Source organism: Nerophis lumbriciformis, linkage group LG01, assembly GCF_033978685.3.
Source record: "Nerophis lumbriciformis linkage group LG01, RoL_Nlum_v2.1, whole genome shotgun sequence".
Classification (NCBI taxonomy): Eukaryota; Metazoa; Chordata; class Actinopteri; order Syngnathiformes; family Syngnathidae; genus Nerophis; species Nerophis lumbriciformis.
The window spans coordinates 30,138,745-30,162,621 of NC_084548.2; the positions used below are offsets into that span (position 1 = coordinate 30,138,745).

The 23,877-nt window shown below is 40.3% G+C and overlaps 1 protein-coding gene and 1 long non-coding RNA gene across 2 annotated transcripts in view; one reads left to right on the forward strand and one right to left on the reverse strand.

The window, feature by feature from the left end:
• The window catches only part of LOC133618606 (adenylate cyclase type 6-like), a 166,032-nt gene that overhangs the window by 46,745 nt on the left and 95,410 nt on the right, over window positions 1–23,877 (reverse strand). Inside the window, exon 5 of the mRNA XM_061979127.2 lies at window positions 22,520–22,669. Within this exon, the coding sequence (XP_061835111.1) occupies window positions 22,520–22,669 (150 nt within the window). The remainder of the gene's footprint in view (window positions 1–22,519; window positions 22,670–23,877) is intronic.
• Window positions 1,105–22,682, forward strand: LOC133618625 (uncharacterized). Its single transcript, XR_009817317.1, has 4 exons — window positions 1,105–1,402; window positions 1,667–1,886; window positions 22,322–22,440; window positions 22,544–22,682. It is a non-coding gene; the product is annotated as an uncharacterized lncRNA (long non-coding RNA).

The following is a 23,877-nucleotide window of genomic DNA, read 5'->3' on the forward strand; positions in this document are numbered from 1 at the left end:
TATTTTTCTGTGGAACTGCCAGCATTGTCACTTCATTAAAGGTGTTTGATCGTAAAAATGTGAAAAAACTCTGTAGAATAAAGGTATTTTTCTGCAGAACGGTTTGCATCGTCACTTTATTAAAGGTGGTTGATCTTAATAATTTAGTAAAAATCTGTAAAATTACGATATTTTTACGCAAAACGTTTCATGAAAATTTCTGTAAACAAAATGTTTTTGATCATTATTTGGTTTACAATGTTTTACTTTAATTTTATGGTTTTCGTTTGGCAGCCGTAGCTGCCAGTAGATGATCGTTTTTTTACAGAATCTTTTTTTACAGTGTATGTATGATCATTTTACAGTGGCTTATACAGTTGGGGCGAGGCAATTAGAGACGGGTGTAACTGGGTTTGGGGTAGCATTGCCAACAAAAGGAATTGAGGTGAATATAAAGACGTCAGATAAATTAGGGGTGTATATGGTGGAAATTGTGGCAATACTGGTGGCATTGAAGTGATTGGAGCTAACAAAGAAAGAGTGTTGTTTTTCTGTGACTCAGCTTATGTTCTAGCAAATTAGACGTCATTTAATTCAAACAGCTGTCAAGTATCATGACATGGACTATGGCGGGTTTGTTTTCCCGAGATGCAATAAAAGTTGGAGCGGACATGGCGTGAAGGTAAGGACATATTTATTTTTACTATAACAAAAAGAACAAACCAGAGGCGCGCACAAGGTGGAGGTACAAACTTGACTATGAAACAAAAACTTACACTTAATGTAGACTAAGGACATGAAACAAAAGAACTGCTAAACGTGACATGAATAAACAAAAACTTACTTGTAACAAGCATGGAAAGGATCATGGAACAATGGCATGGAATCAACGCATGAGTGACAAGGGTAACAGCAGATAATGTGGCCAGCCGACCAACAGAAAAAGACAGGCTTAAATAACAGTGACATGATTGGTGACAGGTGTGTGAGTCCAAACGTGGAACAGGTGAAACTAATGGGTAACCATGGAAACAAAACAAGGGAGTGAACGACCAGGAACTAAAAAGCGTCCAAAAAACAAACAGCACATGGCCAAACAAAAACATGATCAACACAGACATGACATCAAGATATTTCATTTGAAGTATTAAAAGAAATAACAAATTAGGGGATAGGGGTTCAGTTTCAGGTGTGAGTGGAAATGAAAAGGCAGATGAGTTGGCATTGAGAGCTCTAAGAAAAGAAAACATAGATATGCATGTTAATGAGTAATGCAGAGATGACATGTGAAAAGTGTTGGAGGATGGCAAGGGAGGTGGGATAGAGAAGGCAAAGGAAGACATGATAGGAAATATACCAGTGTGTGGATGTTGAAAGGGTCAGAAGTGCAGTAAGGAGTGAAGAATATACTGACACGATTAAGGTTGGGGCACTATATCTTAAAACAATGAGATTATTAGGTAAACATCAAACTTTACTGCGTGAGGCATGTCAGGAGGAAGAGTCTGTGGAGCATGTTATAGTTATGTGCAGTAAATATGAACAACAGAGAGTTGTGTTGAAGAGGAGGCTAACAGATATAAGTACAAATGAGTTAGTTATCTTAATTTCTCTGAGTTAGTTTCAAGTTTTTTGTGCAATGGGGATTTAGATTGTTAACTACTGTCTGACCCACACTTTGGAGCAGAAGGTGGCGGTAAATGCACCGTAAAGCTGGATGCCAACCGCCATAAAACACGAAGAAGAAAGTACCTTTTGGGCAAATCCTGTGGAAAGTTTGCGTGCTACACCAGCAGCTGATTACCTGCATGACAGCGCACGGCGCTACATGTCCACCGTCCATTCATGTCTTCTAGATTAAGATCAGTAAATGTACATGAGGCACCGATTCCAACAAGACATGTCTGGTGAGTGAAATCATTACATTATATTTAATAGATGCTTTGGATCACTTTGGATGCTTTGCGGCATCGAGCCTCTTCCTGGAGTTGGCACTCGCCTGACACACGGCTAATAATTTTGTGGTGGCCATCACTTATTCATATTTAAATTGCAGCCGTTCAGTAACTGTATGTGAGTGCGCTCATTGTAGTGGAACTTTTGAATTGTTGTGCCGCAATATAAAGGCTGTTAAAACACAGTGCAGCACTCGGTTGAAGTGACTTCTCTTAAAGCTACTGGTCACCTTTTAAATTGCATGTAATGCAATGTGTTAATGATCAACTGTGGGAGATGTCTCAGAGAAAATAATAAGGAAACTTATTCTTAAATGAATCATGTTTATGCAGCGGCGTAGGAACCGGGGAGGACGGGGTGGACATGTCCCCCCAATAATGGAGAGAGACACATTTGTCCCACCCAAAAAATATATACCCCAGAGGTAGGGCTGAGTGATACGGACAAAAACTCATATCCCGGTGTATTTTGTCTGATTTTTGATAAACGATATATATCGTAATATTTTTTCCGGAAAGCAAATTGAGAAAAAGTCAAACCCAAATATGCGTGTCAAGTTGTTTTATCTTAAATAAATACTTAGCATGAGTACATATTTCTGTAAATTTTAAAGTTTCATGCATAGATAAGATAAACGTAAAAATGTTAAAAAGCCTTGAAAATAATGTAAGACTCGTAAATCCTGAGCTAATAATACAAACAAAAAAAGAACAAAATATAAAATAAAGTCCCTGGTTTAAGAGGATACTTTGATCATCAGCAACGATTTAAACAATTATTTTCCTTAAACAATGAAGCAGCAGCAGAACTTAATCTGTTATTTTAAAAAAGAGTAATATCAGTGTTACACTACAACACAAAGACACCACCTAAATATCAACCTTTTAACAACATGTATGACAGTATATTAGATATGATGTGCAATTAACTGTAGAATGATAGGACATAGAGTAGTGAGGCAGTCAAAGTAATGAAAGGTGGACATAATTAGTCATAGTTCAAGAGTGCGATTAATCTGATTTAAAAAATTAATCACTTGACAGCCCTAATACAGTATATACATGTATGTATAAATATATATAGTAGTAGTAGTGCCTTGTTTGAATGCTGCATAAAAAAGTTGTAACACACAGAGTTTTCTTAGAAACATTTTCCTAGATAGTTATGCTGGCTATATTAGTTCAAACAATATTTTGAATTATCAATGAAAAAGACCATGGTCAGTATTTAGAGAAAGTTATATTATATATATATTATATTACAGTACAAGTACAATACAGTGTGGCCCGCGAGACATCACAAGTTTAACAAGGAGATTTCTTGCACCTGGGGATAGGTTGATTGGCAACACTAAATTGGCCCCTAGTGTATGTGAGTGTGAATGTTGTCTGTCTATTTGTGTTGGCCCTGCGATGAGGTGGCGACTTGTCCATGTGCAGCTGAGATAGGCTCCAGCACTCCCCGCGACCCCAAAAGGCACAAGCGGTAGAAAATGGAAGAATGGAACAAATAAAGTAAACACAAGGTCGCACATAACACACCCCCGCTCATTGAAATTTGTGGACATTAAAAAAACGCTTTCAATCACTACGTATAATTTAATTTACACATATATAAATCCATTACAATGCATGATGGGTGATGTGCAAAACACTTTCTCCACACTTATCCACAATTGGCACATTTCAGCTGATTGATATTTTTGATTGATTACAAAACTTTAAGGAGGTCGTCAGGGAAGTAAAAAAGGTAGAAGTGGAACTTTCATATACTCTTAATATTCAATGTTTTATTGCTTATACTTCATATTGCATTGTCGTCAGCGTCTGATGTAGGGGGCGGGGGGTTGTTAAAATTGAAGTAGTTGAATTTATGTGTTGTTGTTCAGTCTGTTATAGCTTGCTTTAATCAATGCAAACTGAAGTGTTATTTTACTACAAATGATTGTTGTTACGTGACAATCAACGCTCTGCTGTGTGGCGAAAAAAAGCGTCGTAATGTATGTATTTGTGTATGCGTGTCCATGTGTGGATGCGTGCACGTGCACACACAGTGTATTGGCAATTACTCTCAAAAATATGGCTTTAGCGCAGGTGGTACTGTATTCTTACATGTTTGGCTTTTTTTTCATACACTTGTAAAGAACATAATGTCATGGCTGTCTTGAGTTTCCAATAATTTCGACAATTGTTATTTTTTTGTGATAGAGTGATTGGATCACATACTTGTTTGTCACAAAAAACATTCATGAAGTTTGGTTCTTTCATGAATTTATTATGGGTCTACTGAAAATGTGACCAAATATGCTGGGTCAAAAGTATACATACAGCAATGTTAATATTTGGTTTAAGGCTGAAACGACGCGTCGACGTAGTCGACGTCATCGGTTACGTAAATACGTCGACGCCGTTTTTGTGCGTCGGCGCGTCACATATTTACGTCACACTACTTTACTGTCATGGCGGAGCGCAAAGCAGACGATGCGAGCGAGAGGAAAAAAGCACGCCAAAAGTCGTCAAAAGTGTGGGAGAATTTCAATAAACGGCCTAATAATGTTGTTGTATGCACACTGTCTCGAGCGGAAATGGCCTATCATAGCAGCACAACGGCTATGAACGAACATTTGAAAAGAAAACCCCCGACAGCGTTCTTGCCATCACCATCAACAAGTCAATCGTCCGCGTGCGTATACGTTGTCATTATTACACAAAAACATGAATGTGTCATTTGTATCTGCGTTGTAAATTCATAAACTAAAGCACCGTTTCGCTCTGAGAGGCGCGTTTGGCGTGCCTGTTCAGTGTTTACAAAGACGCGCTCCTCTTTAACGCTGTGGGGAGGCGGCGGCGGCGAGCAAGTGGCGAGGCGGGGCGCGCCGGGTGCGACGCCGCAATCGTGCCCAGGTGCGCGATCCGCGCAGTTGGAAGAGAAAAGACTTTGTGTAAAATTAAAAGATTGTAAACCTGGCAAACCCGTCTGGCGTTCAGTCTGTCGGTCCTGAAAGAACCCCACGGCACAAGACGTGTCACAAACGCTAACGTTAATTAGTTGTGCAAATACCTTTTACAACATTAACAGTTACATATACTATGTACAAACGAACAATTAACTTTCACTTTAATCATACTATCATTGTTGTGTTATTAAGCAAAATAAGCAATACTTTTACTTTTGTTGAAATGTTTACACTGTACACTTTTTTGTATTGGATGTTTAGCTTTATTTTTGCACATTTTAGCAAATAAGCAATACTTTTACTTTTGTTGAAATGTTTACACTTGTTACAGAATATTTCCGTTTTGCACTTTTTTGTATTGGATGTTTATCTTTATTTTTGCACATTTTAAAGCAAAATAAGCAATACTTTTACTTTTGAAATGCTTATACTATTCCAGAATATTAAGATTTGCACTGGATGTTTACTTTTATATTTGCACATTAAAAAGCAAATAAGCTACTTTTAATTTTGTTAAATGTTAAAAGTTTTAAATGTTTACATTGTTACAGAATATTTTGTCATGTTGTTGTCAATGTTGACTGACTAGTGGCCATACTTTTTTTTTTGTAAATAAAAGCCATGCCTTTTGAAAAAACTGGCCTACATTTATTTTTTCCTCTTCATTTTAAATAAAAAAAAAAAAATCGGTAAAAGGAAAAATAATCTATAGATTAATCGAAAAAAATAATCTATAGATTAACCGATTAATCGAAAAAAATAATCTATAGATTAATCGATAGAAAAATAATCGTTAGCTGCAGCCCTAATTTGGTTACATGTCCCTTGGCAAGTTTCACTGCAACAAGGCGCGTTTGGTTGCCATCCACAAGCTTCTGGTGGAATTTTTGACCACTCCTCTTGACAAAATTGGTGCAGTTCAGCCAAATTTGTTGGTTTTCTGACATGGACTTGTTTCTTCAGCATTGTCCACATGTTCTCAATGGGGTTTAAGTCAGGGCTTTGGGAATGCCATTCTAAAACCTTAATTCTAGCCAGTCCTTTACCACTTTTGATGTGTGTTTGGGGTCATAGTCCTGTTGGAACACCCAACTGCGCCCAAGATCCAACCTCCGGGCTGATGATTTTAGGTTGTCCTGAAGAATTTGGAGGTAATCCTCCTTTTTCATTGTCCCATTATTCTCTGTAAAGCACCAGTTCCATTGGCAGCAAAACAGGCCCAGAGCATAATACTACCACCACCATGCTTGACGGTAGGGCTGGTGTTCCTGGGATTAAAGGCCTCACCTTTTCTCCTCCAAACATATTGCTGGGTATTGTGGCCAAACAGCTAAATGTTTGTTTCATCTGACCACATAACTTTCCTCCAGAAGGTCTTATCTTTGTCCATGTGATCAGCAGCAAACTTTAGACGAGCCTTAAGATGTCGCTTCTGGAGCAAGGGCTTCCTTCTTGCATGGTAGCCTCTCAGTCCATGGCGATGCAAAACACGCTTGACCGTGGACACTGACACCTGTATTCCAGCAGCTTCCAATTCCTTGAAGACCTGCTTTTTGGTGGTTCTCGGTTGACTCTTGATCATCCCGACCATTTTCTCTCAGCAGCAGGTGAAAGCTTGCTTTTTCTTCCTTATCGTGGCAGTGACAAAACTATGCCATGCACTTTATACTTACAAACAATTGTCTGCGCAGTTGCTCTTGGGACCTTAAGCTGAATTGAAATGGCTCCAAGTGACTTTCCTGAATTGTTCAAGTCAATGATTTGTTTTTTCAGATCTGTGCTGAGTTCCTTGGACCTTCCAATTGTCGTGTTTGTAACCGAGTCTAATGACCGCATCACATGAGCCCTATTTAAATGGCTCAGAGAAGTCAACAGGTGTCGTCAATCATAATCACTCACATGAAGTTCAATCAATCAATCAATCAATGTTTATTTATATAGCCCTAAATCACAAGTGTCTCAAAGGGCTGCACAAGCCACAACGACATCCTCGGTACAGAACCCACATAAGGGCAAGGAAAAACTCACCCCAGTGGGACGTCGATGTGAATGACTATGAGAAACCTTGGAGAGGACCGCATATGTGGGTAACCCCCCCCCTCTAGGGAGACCGAATGCAATGGATGTCGAGTGGGTCTAACATAATATTGTGAGAGTACAGTCCATAGTGGATCCAGCATAACAGTAAGAGTCCAGTCCACAGTGGGGTCAGCAGGAAACCATCCCGAGCGGAGACGGGTCAGCAGCGCAGAGATGTTCCCAACCAATATACAGGCGAGTGGTCCACCCCGGGTCCCGACCTCGGACAGCCAGCACCCCATCTATGGCCACCGGACCTGAGTGTCTCCCCTTCCACAAGGGGGTAGGGGGGAGCAGAGGAGAGAAGAAAACAAACGGCAGATCAACTGGTCTAAAAAAAAAGAGGGGGCTATTCAAAGGCTAGAGTATACAAATGAGTTTTGAGATGGGACTTAAATGTTTCTACTGAGGTAGCATCTCTAACTGTTACCAGAAGGGCATTCCATAGTACTGGAGCCCGAATAGAAAACGCTCTACAGCCCGCAGACTTTTTTTGGGCTCTGGGAATCACTAATAAGCCGGAGTTCTTTGAACGCAGATTTCTTGCCGGGACATATGGTACAATACAATCGGCAAGATAAGATGGAGCTAGACCGTGTAGTATTTTATACGTAAGTAGTAAAACCTTAAAGTCACATCTTAAGTGCACAGGAAGCCAGTGCAGGTGAGCCAGTATAGGCGTAATATGATCAAACTTTCTTGTTCTTGTCAAAAGTCTAGCAGCCGCATTTTGTACCAACTGTAATCTTTTAATGCTAGACATAGGGAGACCCGAAAATAATACGTTACAGTAGTCGAGACGAGACGTAACGAACGCATGAATAATGATCTCAGCGTCGCTAGTGGACAAAATGGAACGAATTTTTGCGATATTACGGAGATGAAAGAAGGCCGTTTTAGTAACACTCTTAATGTGTGACTCAAAGGAGAGAGTTGGGTCGAAGATAATACCCAGATTCTTTACTGAGTCGCTTTGTGTAATTGTTTGGTTGTCAAATGTTAAGGTGGAATCATCAAATAAATGTCGGTGTTTAGCAGGACCGATAATCAGCATTTCCGTTTTCTTAGTGTTGAGTTGCAAGAAGTTAGCGGACATCCATTGTTTAATTTCATTAAGACACGCCTCCAGCTGACTACAATCTGGCGTGTTGGTCAGGCCATGCCATGAAGCTAATTTGATTTGATTGAAACTTTTCTACATCACCAAAATTGATAATGTATGTTGCTGTATGTATACTTTTGACCCAGCAGATTTGGTCACATTTTCAGTAGACCCATAATAAATTCATAAAAGAACCAAACTTCATGAATGTTTTTGTGACAAACAAGTATGTGCTCCAATCACTCTATCACAAAAAAAAAAAAGGAATTGTATATATTATTGGAAACTCAAGACAGCCATGACATTATGTCCTTCACAAGTGTATGTAAACTTTTGACCACAACTGTATATTATATATATTGTATGCACATACATATTATTATAATATGTAGATATATTGCTTGGATTTACATGATGTTGCGTCCGTCTCACGTGCGGCTCATTAAATATGCGTGGTGGTCCAACCAGCGTCTGTTCTCAATGGGTGCTAGGCGGCATTTAGCCTTTCTTCCAGAAAGGCTAAATGCCTCGTTAAAGGTTTGTTTGATGTATTTTTTAATGTACTTTACTTTTTTAGTATTTCCCATTGAAATATTATCTTGACAATAGCTGTGTCTCAATTCTGCGACTGCATCCTTCGCAGTGCGCATTTGTGGGGTGCTGATGTCATTGTGGTGCGCAATGACTGTCCCAATTCAAAAAGCTCCAAGTGTCCTTTGAATCCAGCCGACAAATACTTGTGCAAAGCTCGCCCCCCACCTTGTCCACATCTCCCCAAACTTGTCCAAATCGTTTGTGCTGCAAAATGTTTTGGTCTAACTATCATACTTTTAAGTTATTAACGTTTTATGCCATTAACGTGTAATTAACGTGTTATTAATCATAACTAGACCCTCCCCCCAACTATGTCAAAATCTCCCCAAACGTGTCCCATGCGTTTGTGCTGTGAAACCCTACTTGCCAACCCTCCCGATTTCCCCGGGAGACTCCCGAATTTCAGTGCTCCTCCCGAAAATCTCCCGGGGCAACCATTCTCCCGAATTTCTCCCGATCTCCACCCGGAGATATTGGGGGCGTGCCTTAAAGGCACTGCCTTTAGCGTCCTCTACAACCTGTCGTCACGTCCGCTTTTCCTCCATACAAACAGCGTGCCGGCCCACTTATGTGTGCTTTTACACACACATAAGTGAATGCAAGCATACTTGATCAACAGCCATACAGGTCACACTGAAGGTGGCTGTGTAAACAACTTTAACACTATTACAAATATGCGCCACACTGTGAACCCACACCAAACAAGAATGACAAACACATTTTGGGAGAACATCCGCACCGTAACACAACATACACACAACAGAACAAATACCCAGAACCCCTTACAACACTAACTCTTCCGGGACGCTACAATATACAACCCCCGCTACACCTTATCTCTTTTCGTAGCTTGCTTACCTTTTGCCATACCTAGCTTAGGGCTAATACCTTAGCATGGCTTCCCAAGGCGATGTGTTACTACAGTAGAAAAATTGTTCCTTAGTGTTTGCTGTTACAATAATGTTTCTACAACTTGGTTAGTATTATAATATATTATTATTATGATTTGTTAATAACTTGAACTATAAGAGTTAGACCAAAAACATTTCCACACGAACAAGAAAAAACGATTGGGACTGGTATGGGGAAATTTTGAAAAGGTGGGAGGACTGGTTATGAAACGATTGGGACTGGCATGGGGACATTTTGAGAAGATGGGGGCTGGTTATGAATCATCATTTGTTAATAACATAATTTATTCAAGTTAGACTGAACATTTTTGCAGCACAAACAAAGCACAAAAAATGTGTCAAAATGTGATTTTGAAAAGGTTGGGGGTTTGGTTATGATAATAACACTTACATACCATAAAAAACATAAAACGTTAGTAACTTAAAAACTGTAATGGCACAAACAAAAATGTTTTAATCGGAAATGAAGCACAAACGATTGGGACAAGTTTAGGGAGATTTGGACAACATGGGGGGAGGGGCAACTTCACACAGGTGAATCACAAAACGTTAACTTAAAAACTACAATAATAAAAAATAATAATTAAAAATCTTCAAAAAACAGCACAAACATAGCAAAAACAAATGGGACACATTGCCGGAGATTTTGACATAGTTAGGGTTTAGTCACAGTTATTAACACATTACTTACTAGGGCTGCGAATCTTTGGGTGTCCCACGATTCGATTCAATATCGATTCTTGGGGTCACGATTCAATTCAAAATCGTTTTTTTCCGATTCAACGCGATTCTCGATTTAAAAACGATTTTTTTTTCCCGATTCAAAACGATTCTCTATTCATTCAATACATAGGATTTCAGCAGGATCTACCCCAGTCTGCTGACATGCAAGCAGAGTAGTAGATTTTTGTAAAAAGCTTTTATAATTGTAAAGGACAATGTTTTATCAAATGATTGCAATAATGTAAATTTGTTTTAACTATTAAATGAACCAAAAATATGACTTATTTTATCTTTGTGAAATATTGGACACAGTGTGTTGTCAAGCTTATGAGATGGGATGCAAGTGTAAGCCACTGTGACACTATTGTTCTTTTTTTTATTTTTATTTTTTTTATAAATGTCTAATGATAATGTCAATGAGGGATTTTTAATCACTGCTATGTTGAAATTGTAACTAATAGGTTCAAGGTTCAAGGTTCAAGGTTCAAGGTTCAAGGTTCAAGGTTCAACTTTATTGTCCCCGCGGGGAAATTTGTCTTGGGCACAGTGCATCATTGCTTTCTTAACATACCCAAAAACAACAGAACAAAAACACAAGCACAGACACAACCACAACCAGACAACTAACATTTAAACATTAGAACATGGAGCTTGATAGACACAGGTGGCACTTTGATGTAGGCATAAAATCTACAGTATGGAGATAAAGATAAAGTACCAGTGTGCATTGCACTAGAGCTCATAGATAAAGTGCTGTGTAATATTGATACTGTTGTTGATAATATTCATTTTTGTTTCACTACTTTTGGTTTGTTCTGTGTCGTGTTTGTGTCTCCTCTCAATTGCTCTGTTTATTGCAGTTCTGAGTGTTGCTGGGTGGGGTTTGGTTTTGGAATTGGATTGCATTGTTATAGTATTGCTGTGTATTGTTTTGTTGGATTGATTAATTTAAAAAAATAAATAAAATAAATAAAAATAATAATAAAAAAATAAAAAAAATAAAATTTTAAAAAATCGTTTTTTTAAAAATTAGAATCGATTCTGAATCGCACAACGTGAGAATCGTGACTGTTTCCCACACCCCTGTTCTTTACATGTTAATAACATTAAAAAACTTAAGACCGTAACAGCACAATTTTTGCAGCACAAATGATTGGGGACAGGACAACTTCACATGCAGGTGAATCATTAAGCGTTAATAACCTAAAAAACTATAATAGTTTAACCAAAAACGTTTGCAGCACAAAGCTAGCACACAAACAAATGGAACAAGTTTGGGGAAATTTGGACATAGTTTGAGGCGGGGGTGGATGGATCCAGGTACCCGTTAACATAAAACTATAAAATGTTAATAACTTAAAAACGTTAATAGTTAGACCAACATTTTTGGAAGCAAAATCCAGCACAAATGTAGCACAAACAATTGGTACTGGTTTGTGGAGGTTTTTGACAAGATGTGGGGGCTGTTTATGAATATTGAAATGTTAATAACGTAAAAACGATAATAGTTAGACCAAAAAAACTGGGGGGGGGGGGGGGGGGGGGGGGGGATGACATCACTGGTCAGAAAATGTGTTTCAGAATAATTTAAAAACTGTAAAGGCATAAACAAAACATTTTGTAGCAAAAACCAGCACAAACTTAAGACAAACGGTTAAGACAAGTTTAAGTAGATTTGGACAAGGTGGTGGGGGGCAACTTCACAGAGGTATGTCAACTGTGTCCTTTTCTCCCATTAGCAACAAGTGTGCATGCTGTTTACACTTTACACCTTCATATCACAAGGTCTTTTGTCCACTCAACTCTGAAAATTATTTTGAACACGGCGGCGCTATGCAGAGCAGAAAGAGCAACTTTAAAATGTAAGTATAACTTTATTTATTCATTTAAAACACCTAAAAGCGGACATGTCAAGCTGGGGTCTCTCTGTGTCGTCCTCAGACGAGCTTCTATCGGAGTCTCCAATCCTTTCCGTTCTCCATACACGCGGCCTTTCAGCTCCCACATCTTTCTTCAGGATGTCCACGTACGTTAGCACAGACCGTCCTCGCGATCGATGCTCGTTCGTTGGTTCCCATCGGACCAGCCTGCTGGCTGGAAGCTCCCGATGTCTGTGGCAGTGGCCAGCCAGCCTCATCCTCCTCGCTGCCACATTCTTGCTGAACCTCGGCAGTTGCCCGTATAGGCCCTCGTTAGTGATGTGGATGCTCTGGTCCACATTCAGAACAGCTCGTAACATTCTGGTGTAGCATCCATCTAAGGACTTCTGCAGCGTGTATGTCAGGGTCCAGCTTTCGCAGCCATACAGGAGGACAGACTCCACAGTGACTTAGAATAGGCTCAGCTTCATGTGTCGGGGGAGATTTGAGCACCACACTCTTGACATACCGTTCAGGGCCCTCCACGCTAGCGCCTTCTTGACCTTAAGGTCCTGTTCTGTGGAGTTCATCCAGGAACCCAAGTAATTGAAGTCATTGACCTCTCGCAGAGCGTTGCCATCTGATGTTGTAATTGGTGGGTGGTCCATGTGTAAGTTGTAAATGATTACCTCAGTCTTCTTTGCATTCAGACTGAGGCCAACCTTAGCACATTCCACCTCCACTCTGTTCCTGTGCCTGCTCCACACGGTCAGACATAAGGCAGATGTCATCTGCGTAGTCCATGTCTGCCAGGTCTACAGCAGGGTGTCTTCTAGACTTCCTTGGTGTAATTGTGAAGCCAGGCTTTTGCTCCCGCCCGTTGATGGCTTTCCTGAGCGCTTAGTCCAGTGCTATGATAAAGAGGACGGGGGCAAGAGTGTCTCCCTGCTGCACCCCTGCTAAGATTTCGAACTCCTCGCTGATACCATCTGGAGTTACCACCTTAGCTCTTGTGCCCTTGTACATGGCCTCTATGCCCCAGAGTAGATTCTGGGGGACACCGTAAACCTTCAGGATTTTCAGCATTATGCCTCTGTCTATTGAATCAAATGCCTTTTTGAAGTCAATGAAACACAGCACTGCTGTCAAGTTGTTCTTCTTCACCTCCTGGGGTGACAGTGGTGATATACATTTGTGTTAAAATACGAGACCTCGACTATCGTAATGTAGAGCGACCTTCATGTTCTTTGCTCCTCTCTTTACTCTGAGGGAGAGCCATATATCCAGCCATTGCAGACAGCTTCGTGCTCGAAGCTTTTTTCAATGTTTGGAAGTAAAACCTTACGTCTTTTAATTTACTTTTTTAGACCGCTGGACGTTGACTTAATTATAGGGCTGGAAAATTAATTAAATTTTAATTTCAATTTTGATTGTGGTTTCTCATGATTATGAAAATACAATAATCAAATAAAATAAACGATAATTGGGCCGTGCAATGTGCATGCAAATTCCGGAGCTTGTGACGGTGAAACAGAGGAGGAGCAAATGAGTGAAAAAGAGCATGTTTACGAAAAGTTTGGGACCTCGTCATGGTTGTTATTTTTATTTGACACAGCGCTAGTATGCCCAATCAATAATCACTAGACTCAACAAGAAAGTAAGTTGTATGATTTCCGGGTTCACATAACCGCAGCCGTAGTTGCACAATTGGCCAATAAAATGGCCTCCACTGATAAATGCAAAATAGTATCAGGGGATTTGACATAAATGTGAGTGAAATGTTGTCGTTATGAGGAGAATAAACATTTATTTGGGAAAATAATGTGTCGGGTAGCGCTCATTCATCCCCGACACACTCAACCTCTCCGTCCTGAACTAAACAATCAATGTCGAGATGACCACATGCAACAGAGACTAAACTAGGAAATGAAAGCTAGCAAAAACCTGCAACACATCTCATCTGCTTATGTTGTTGTGAACGACATCATCGATGTAACATCAATCAATGTACAAACAGCAGTCGCGACTCGAGAGGCGCTCTCTCTTTTTTTTTAAACTGCTTCAAATTTTCTCTTTACGCCTCAAGCTGAGAACAGCAGGAAAGCTCACTTCCCCCTTGCACAATAATGACTTTTTGACCACTCCGCTTGACAAAATTGGTGCAGTTCAGCTAAATTTGTTGGCTTTGGTCATAACTCAAAGCTCACGACCATAAGTGAGGATAGGGACGTAGATCGACCGGTAAATTGAGAGCTTTGCTTTCCGGCTTAGCTCTTTCTTCACCACGACGGACCGATAAGAGGGTCCGCATCACTCCAGATGCTGCACGGATCCGCCTTTCGATCTCATGATCCACTCTTCCCTCACTTGTGAACAAGACCCTGAGGTACTTGAACGCCTGCACTTGTGGCAGGATCTCCTCCCCAACCCAGAGATGGCACTCCACCCTTTTCCGGGCGAGAACTATGGACTCGGACTTGGAAGTGCTGATTTTCATCCCATACGCTCTGCTGCGAACCGATCCAGTGAGAGCTGAAGATCCTGGTCAGATTAAGCCAGCAGAACCACATCATCTGCAAAAAGCAGAGACCTAATCTTGCACCCACCAAACCAGATTCCATCAACGCCCTGACTGCGCCAAGATATTCTGTCTTTAAAGCTGTAAACAATATCGGTGAATTAGGGCAGCCCTGGCAGAGTCCAACCCGCACCGGAAATGGGTCCGACTTACTGCTAGCGATGTGGACCAAGCTCTGACTCTGATCATACAGGGAGCAAACCGCCGCAATCAGGCGGTACAATACCCCATACTCTCTGAGCACTCTCCACAGGACTTCCCATGGGACATGGTCGAATGCCTTCTCCAAGTCCACAAACACATGTACACATGGTTGGGAAAACTCCCATTTGCCCATTTAAAATGATAAGTTGCTGCTATATGTAAAGGTTTTTGAAATCTTTTCAATTACCTTTTTTATCATTTCCATATCAATTCCGTTACAATCAGCTGAGGTCTTGGATTTACATTTGTTCTCAGTATTGATTATTTCCTCTTTTGTCAGACCCTTGAAGAACATTGAGTTGGGATTTCTGTCCATAGTGTAATTTAAGTTCTCAGCTGACCCAGGATATGAAATCTTTTACTCCAGATTTAGTCCAATATTTACAAAGTAGTTATTAAAGCTTTCAAATACTACGTTCATTTTGTAATTTTTTTAATTTCCGTCTTAGAAGTATTGTGGATAATCTTTCTTAGCACCTATTCTTACAATGCTATTAAGGATGCTCCATGTTGCTCTTTTGTTATGGGCCTGCTGCAATGCAAGCACCCATTCACTGCTGCAAGCAGCAGTGAATGGGTGCTTGCAATGCCCATATTGTTATTGCTCATACTTCAAACTTTATTATTCAACTTCTTGTTCTGCACGTTTCACGTTTCTCTTACACTTAATACGGGACGAACCGGCCAACAAACCCCCACGTATGTTATACCGTCGGAAAGGGGCTGTTCGTGCCGATGGCGGTACTTTAAATTGGTACCATTTTGTATTACCATGGCAACGCTATTCACAAATAAACAAAAAAAATGGGCCACTAGAATGGGTATGCACCTTTATAATGGCGAATATTTCCAGCAGAACGCTCCAAAAAGGCAAGATTACCTCCTTTTGTAGCTCAGCCATTCTTTCACGTAGCTTTGGTGCTTAACGTCTCATTTTGTTGACACACTTGTCTACTTTAACCCTGGCTAAAAAGTTTTGACGGCCAATGTTCGGTTTAGGCTGGACGGCCATCGGAGTAAGGCGGGCGCCATTGGCCTTCCCCCATTAAAGCGGATGGCTCACACTCTTATTTACTAGAGGCTGAGCCCAGAATATTAGCTTTTTTTGGGTGAACAAACTGTTGTCACAGCGACATATTTTATGCCACTGTCATGTGTTTCGGTGAAAGCGTTGACACACTTGTCCTCTCTCAGAAAATGTCACTTTTATGGAGCTCATGTGTCCCATGTGGTTTCTGGTTGCCCTCAAAGCCAAGAAAGTCAGCTAAATCTTTCATCTAGGCCTAATGTTAAGAAGTCAGAACCAAACAAACACAAAAACACAAAAATTCTTATTTTCCTAGTCGCTCTCACTCGGCCATTTCTCCACTTATCGGAAATCTGAGAACACCGGAACGTTCCTCAAAGCCTTGAGGCGCTCACGGTTTTTACGAAAAGTTGATATCTTAAAGCGTTTGCCCACAATCAGACATTGTTCTGCATGAAGTTTTTCTACAAATCCTACTTAACTTCCTGTCATTGCGTAATAGTAGCAGCCTCATCTAATCACATGAATTCCTTTGATGTCACGTGACAGCCCCTCCCCTCAGATATCTTAGTCTGTTACAATGTTAACAGATCATTTCATGTTACCATGGCAAAGCTATTCACGAAAAAAAACACACACCCTTTGTCTACTACGAGACTCAACGGCTAATGAACCCCCACATACGATATACCGTCGGAAAGGTCTTGTTTGCGCCGACAGGCGTATCTTAAATTGGAAACATTTCTTGTTACCATCCTTGTAGTTCTCTGAGCTCCACCCAAGGTTCTGGGACTTCTCAATAGGAGATGTATTTCAGAAGGCGGGGCCTTGTAAAAAAAATCATTGTATGTAATTGGATAAACCACTTGTCTGTTATCTTGAATGACGTTCTACTTCAACCACTCACATTGAAATCAACCCGTGACGCTGATGAGAGCGACGCTGGGAAATCCAAAACAGAACAGCCGACATATTGGATAACGACAGAGCGAAAAGTTAGAGAACTTTTACTGAAACAACGCAGCAATGTCAGTAGACGATCAATGTCGTTTGTGCAAAGAAAATATGCAGAATCAATGTCAGCACACGACTCCTCGCTGCGTGCCGCCATTGTTGTTTGAATCAACGTCACATCTATGAAATCCCGCCCGGTGATCCTGATTGGTTCATTATTTTTTGCTATCTTGAAGGAGTTTGCATTGCCCTCTGGCGACAGTCAGGTTACTTGTTTTCTGCCTTTGTAAATCTTATAAATGTTCTAAATAATGTATTCTTCTTGTTGCAAGCATTTTTCAGTCATTTTCTTTTTCTTCTTACCAAGTTGTTTCAATTGACAACGTTTGTTATAAGGTATCATGAAAGTGTTGAAAAAAATTACCATATGCATCATCTACATCAGTGTTTTTCAACCACTGTGCCGCGGCACACTAGTGTGCCGTGAGATACAGTCTGGTGTGCCGTGGGAGATTATGTAATTTCACCTATTTGGATGAAAAATATTTTTTGACAACCAGTAATTATAATCTGCAAATTATGTGGCGTCGTTGTGTGTCGGTGGTGTCCAGCGCTCGACAGCGTAACCGTGTAATACTCTTCCATATCAGTAGGTGGCAGCCGGTAGCTAATTGCTTTGTAGATGTTGGAAACAGCGGGAGGCAGTGTGCAGGTAAAAAGGTGTCTAATGCTTACACCAAAAATAAAGAAAAGGTGAGTGCCCCTCAGAAAAGGTATTGAAGCTTAGGGAAGACTATTCAAAACGAAACTAAAACTGAACTGGCTACAAAGTAAACAAAAACAAAATGCTGGACGACAGCAAAGACTTACTGTGGAGCAAAGACAGCATCCACAAAGTACATCGGAACATGACATGACAATCAACAATGTCCCCACAAAGAAGGATGAAAATCACTTAAATAGTCTTGATTGTTAAAACAAAGTAGATGCAGGAAAATATCACTCAAAGGAAGACATGAAACTGCTACAGGAAAATACCAAAAAAAGAGAAAAGGCCACCAAAATAGGAGCGCAAGACAAGAACTGAAACAATACACACAGGAAAACAGCAAAAAACTCAAAATAAGTCACGGCGTGATGTGACAGGTGGTGACGGTACACCTACTTTGAGACAAGAGCTATAGTGATACATGCTTGGTTATGGTTTAAAGTCATATCCAACAATTGCGACGACGACTTTTTACTGTCAACTGAGTTTCGTTTTTTAAATGATTTCTGCTGGCGGTGTGCCTCCGGATTTTTTCAATGAAAAAAATGTGCCTCAGCTCAAAAAAGGTTGAAAAACACTGATCTAGATAATTTTCACTGTATACATTTTCCCAACTTTGATCTCACAGATCATTCTTGTAAGCTGTCATAATTTGTTCTGTGCATATTCTTTGAATTATATTTTTTCTCATCAATGTTCTTCTTCTTGTAGTTTCAGTCATGTAATGTGAAAACTGACAGATGATCACTGATGTCGAATATTAACAGATATTAACAGGTATTATTAAATTCATCAGTAAAAATATTATCAATAAGTGTGGCACTGTGTCCTGAGTTTCTGCTTGGCCTTGTGATTTCAGGATTTAAACTCAGGCTATACATTGTTTTAATAAAGTCATCTATGGACTTTTGTTTGTTAGGGTTCAAGAGGTCAATGTTGAAGTCTCTACATGAGAAAGTTAATTGTTGACTGATTTCAGTGAAAGTTGCCTTAATCAAGTTCTCAAACATATCAATGTTTGACTTAGCTGTTCTATATATGAAACTGATTAATACGTTTTTGCATTTTTAATGACATATTTCAATGATTAGACATTCTAAAATATTATCAATAGCTCATGACATGTTTTTTTTATCGGCAGCACGGTGGCACACAATAAGAAGGTCCTGGGTCTTTCTGTGTGGAGTTTGCATGTTCTCCCCGTGACTGCGTGGGGTCCCTCCGAATACTTCGGCTTCCTCCCACCTCCAAAGACATACACCTGGGGATAGGCTGATTGGCAACACTAAATTGGCCCTAGAGTGTGAATGTAGTCTATCTGTGTTGGCCCTGCGACGAGGTGGCGACTTGTTCAGGGTATACTCTGCCTTCTGCCTGAGTGCAGCTGGGATAGGCTCCAGCACCCCCGCAACCCCGAAAGGGATAAACAGTAGAAAATGGCTGGATGGATGGATGTTTTTTACCACTTTGTAGTTCAAGTTCTTCATCACGTGCACAGCTACCCCTCCTCTGTTCTTGTTAGTTCTGTGGATATGATTTAGTTTATATCCTTTCAGATCAAAATGTATTCCATTTTTTAGCATCTGTCCATGTTTTCTGAGACAGCAATAACTTTAAAGTGTTCGTTCAATTGTTCCAAAAAATGATTCATGTTGTTGTAGTTTGCATACAAACCTCTAATGTTGAAATTAATAATCAACAGTTTGTTGTCTATTTTAATGTTATTATATTTTTCGTCTGTATAATAAAAACAGTTATTCCTGATATTTGAGAAAAAAATTGCATCTGTATCTATTTCCTTCTCCAATTTCAGACTATTGTAATCTATGCTGCAGCAGGTTTTCAGTTCCATATTTTCCTGTTTAGCAATCTGTTGTGTTACTCTATGAATGTCCGTAAGTGTAGATACAAGTGCTCCTAAATACAGATCTTGTGCAGTAATCCTTTGGAGCGTTGAAGTTTTGTAGTTGAATATCGATGTTTGTTTTCTGTCCCACTCCATTATAATTGACGTTGCTGTGGTTGCGCTGGGAGCTTAAATATCTGTCCAGATCCTTAATGTCTTTGACAACCAGTACTCTTGCTTCTGGACCTCCATTCAGTTTGATGTAGATTTTGCAGTTGGCACTACAGGTTACCTGAATTTCCCCCTGGTCCTCAAGTCGCGTGCTTTCTTGGCAATTTCAGCATTGCGTTTAATGAGGTGCTCGTTCATGTACACTTTTGTGCGCTTCAGCTTCTTTCCCTGTTTCAGCAATGCCATTTTGGATTTCCTGTTGGCGAGCTTGACGATGGTGACTGGCGTGGCATTATTGCTTCTTCTATTCAGTAGAATGCATGCATCGATTTAGTTAAAAGCGACATCAATTCCCTCTGATTGCAGAAAGTTGACTACTTGTTGCTCTATTGAAGCAGCGTCCATGTCCCCTGGTTCTCCTCTCGTCAACTGCTCTTGCATAGGATCAAAGATTGATGCGCAGTCCTGCCCAGTTAGACCACCTGCGATTTTGTATTGCTCCGTTGACTTCGTCCTGTCATGCTCATGGTTGCTAGGCAGTCAAGTGACGCTGTTGGTGTTGTTAGCTTTGGCGCACAAGCAGTGCCTCAAACGTGTTTTTTCACGTACATTGCGCCAGCCAGAGTTGTGTCAGCCTTTCTTGTAGATCACTTGTATGGTCAGAAACGCTTAAAATGTCAGCTAAAGCCTCATTGAGCCAATAGTTCGAGAATTTCTCGAAGCTTCATGCTTCGGCACAAGAAACCGCCTGTTGGCCAAATGTATAATTACATACAGGTTTATTTTAACCACATTACGTGTGATGCATTGAATTCTTATGTCTGTTATGGCTATTGGAAATTACGATGAATTACAAAAAATGTTTGACCGCATGGTTATGCTTGGTTAATTAAAGCAAGTATAACAAAATATGTTTTATGTATTATATATGTATATGTAATGTGTGCTTGTATTTTACCAACATGGTAGTATCATATGATATGGCAGGTTCTATAATGTTTTCCTATCACCTTGAGGAAATAGCATGAAGAGGAAGATTAATAATATGTCCATCCATTTTTTAAATTGTGCCTTTTAATATTCTGTAAAGGACTTTGAATTGTGCTGTAATTGTGCTCTATAAATAAACTTGCCTCGCCTTGTCTAGCCTAGTATCTTTACGGATGGATGTATAGATGGATGGATGGAACTTTATTGTCATTGCACAAGTACAACAAAAATGTGTTTTCGGCACAAACCTGTTCAAGATTATACAAACAAACAGTGCACAGGGTTATAGCCACAAGGCGCCCCGTAAAAGATGGGAAAAAGGTAGACGCTGGGGGAGGATGAGTAAAAAAAATACAATCTCAGACTGGGCTCCTAATGGGGCCCCGTCTGGAGTGGGAAAAAACTCTGTAGCAGAGCACATATACATATTACAACATACAACTCGGGACAGAGGGGAGGGAGTGGGGGCTACGGAGGCAGGCTGCTACTATTCAAGCGCTGCCCAGCCGTCCATCACTCCTAAGGGATTCAAGCGTCAAAGGCGTGGGATGGGGTATGTGTGTGTGACGCATATTTTTCGTGGATGCATGAGTGTGTGTAAGCCTGCAGCGTGTCTCTGTTCCGCGACCTTGGTGTTCTTGCAGCCGCCAGTCAGTCCAAAGTCCACAACAGGTGTGTGTCCATGAGAGACAAGAAGGGAGTTTGTTGTGTCTTTGCCACACTGTCCTTCAGGAGAGTCTCGGAAGCCAGGGAAACAATCCAAATTAGAATGATTTGTTTGCGAGCAAAAATAACATTTGCTTTTCACTCCTAATTGTCTATTACTGGTCCTCAAATTCATCCTGCAGGGCAGACAGTCCGATGTTATCCAAATCACAAGAGTGTCCACAGTTCTGCCCGCATCCTCCAATCATTTGTGGCAGCTTTGGGGTAGTTTGAAGGCTGCCAGCAACTTTCAATTTGTCGACAAACCAGAGCAACGCAGCAGATGTCCTGTTTTCATAATTCCGAATAGGTGGATATCTTTACATCTTTGACTGAAAGGGTCGCCAGGCACACAGCTCTCCTTGTTCTCCCAAGAGTCCGTCGTGTGTCCAGCAACCACTGCTCCGTCAAGACAGGCAGGTTCCCCCAAACCCAAGATCTTGTTAATTTTGTTGCCAGGCCAGTTAATTAGTTCCATTGTTTAGATTTGGAGAGCAGTGCAAAAAGAGTTAAGACAAGGCAAGACAAAAGAAGCAAGCAAGAGAGATAAGGGAGCGGGAAGGGGAGCGTCTGCCCTCGATGACTGCCAGAGAGGGAAGTTGTAATACCGTTACCTGACAAAAACTTGTTAAATCACATTTCACTTCAACATAAGACTTTTTATTTTTTGAATATTGTGTTGTTCTTAAACTTGCTAACTTTAGCATGCTAACCTTTTAGCCATATTGACACATGCTAAATGTTAGCATGTTAGCGTTACCATACTAACTTTTTTAGGTGTATAACTCAGAGTCATATAACTTGTTACTTAATACACATTACATTTTTTAGACAATTTTTTATTTGTACGCCTTATTTGTACAAGTCTTATAACTTGGTTCTAACTGTTACCATGCTAACTTTATCATTTCTGTTCAGCTTATCAACACCAAGATGTCCCCTTTATGGTGAAAAATAACTTCATTCCACAAAATCCTATCTTCCTGAAATGTTTTGGGAAGGACGTGACATGGCTGCCAACTCGCATGAACCCTGAGGTGCACAGACGTGCGACGGACAGTTCATCGCTGCTTAGAGCTTTGTTGTTTTTTTTGGTATTTATGTGCCTGAACCTACCTGTTGTTGATTCTCCCTCTGCAGATGTAGCCTGGCCTGGATGTATCCTCTGGTTTCCTGGAAGGCTTGTCTCTGAGAAACCTCAGCAGGGTAGTGGGTGCAGATTCCAATGATGTTGGTGCACAGGAAAATAAGGACATTTGCACTCACCTGTAGAAAGAGAGAAAACAGTGGGTGATGGAGGGAAAAATAGATCATAGCAAATCCTAGTTGATACCTGAATAAACATCAGGATCTAGGGATAACATGCAGAAGGGAAGTTGCACTAAATAGGGAACTGCACTTATTTTGTAATTTTGCCTATCATTCACAATCATTATGAAAGACATGACGACGGATTTGTTTTTTTTAATGCATTCTAAATATTAAATAAATGTAAATAATACAGCTGAGCCCGCAATACTACGACACTATTTCGCCCCTTGAAATCCAATAAACAACCATTCAAAAACTGCCAACAATACTCCATTTCGTGACTTGAATATTAAGAAAGTATTAGTGATATTGTTAATGTAAGCGCTAACACAGGCAAACTATTTATAGCGGCGCCATGATAACTGTACCAAGTGTCCCTAAGATTACATCATCGAGTGGTCTGCTGCTTTCTCGCTTCCTTGCGCCCTGGAAGTTTATCGTAGATTATAAATCACGCATCTCACCTGGACAGAAGAACTCTAAGTAGGTATTCCGACAAGTTGGTACACTTTGACAGCCATTTAGGACCCGAAAATGGCCAGAACAACAAAAAAAAGACGCTTGCTCTGTGTTTGGATGTGTTTTAAAGGGCTGTGTAGGCGGAATTGCGTGGCTCCCAAAGGCTCCAGTGGAAGCTGACTTTTGATCGAATTTATTTAATATTTAGAATGTAAAAAAACAAATCATCCATCTTTCATAATGATTGTGGACGATCGGCAAAATTCCCCAAAAGTGCAGTTCCTCTTTAAAAATGTATTACTTGTAGTTCTTTTTAGTAAAACTTGACAAAATATTTTTGTGTAAGCTGCCTTTGTGACAAATAACACCATTTACAGCAAGAGTCAGTGCAGGAATACACGTGACAGCGTTAAAGGTTTGACCCTGCATTCACACATACTCTCATGTATCAATGTTTCCAGCAGTTATGTTTGTGATTTTGTATTTTTACTATTTTTTTTTACAGTCATCCTAACCATTTTTCTGTGTTTCAACTGTTTTTTTCTGTTCTGCCTGATAAGGGGGCGGAGGCAGTAATCACACCTGAAACGGATCAGGCTATTAGGGCTTCTTAAGCAGTGTGCTGCTTTTGTTTGTATTATCTGATCGCCTTGTCATTGCGCTCTTGGTTTCACAAGTATTATCTGATATATTGTTACTCTTGG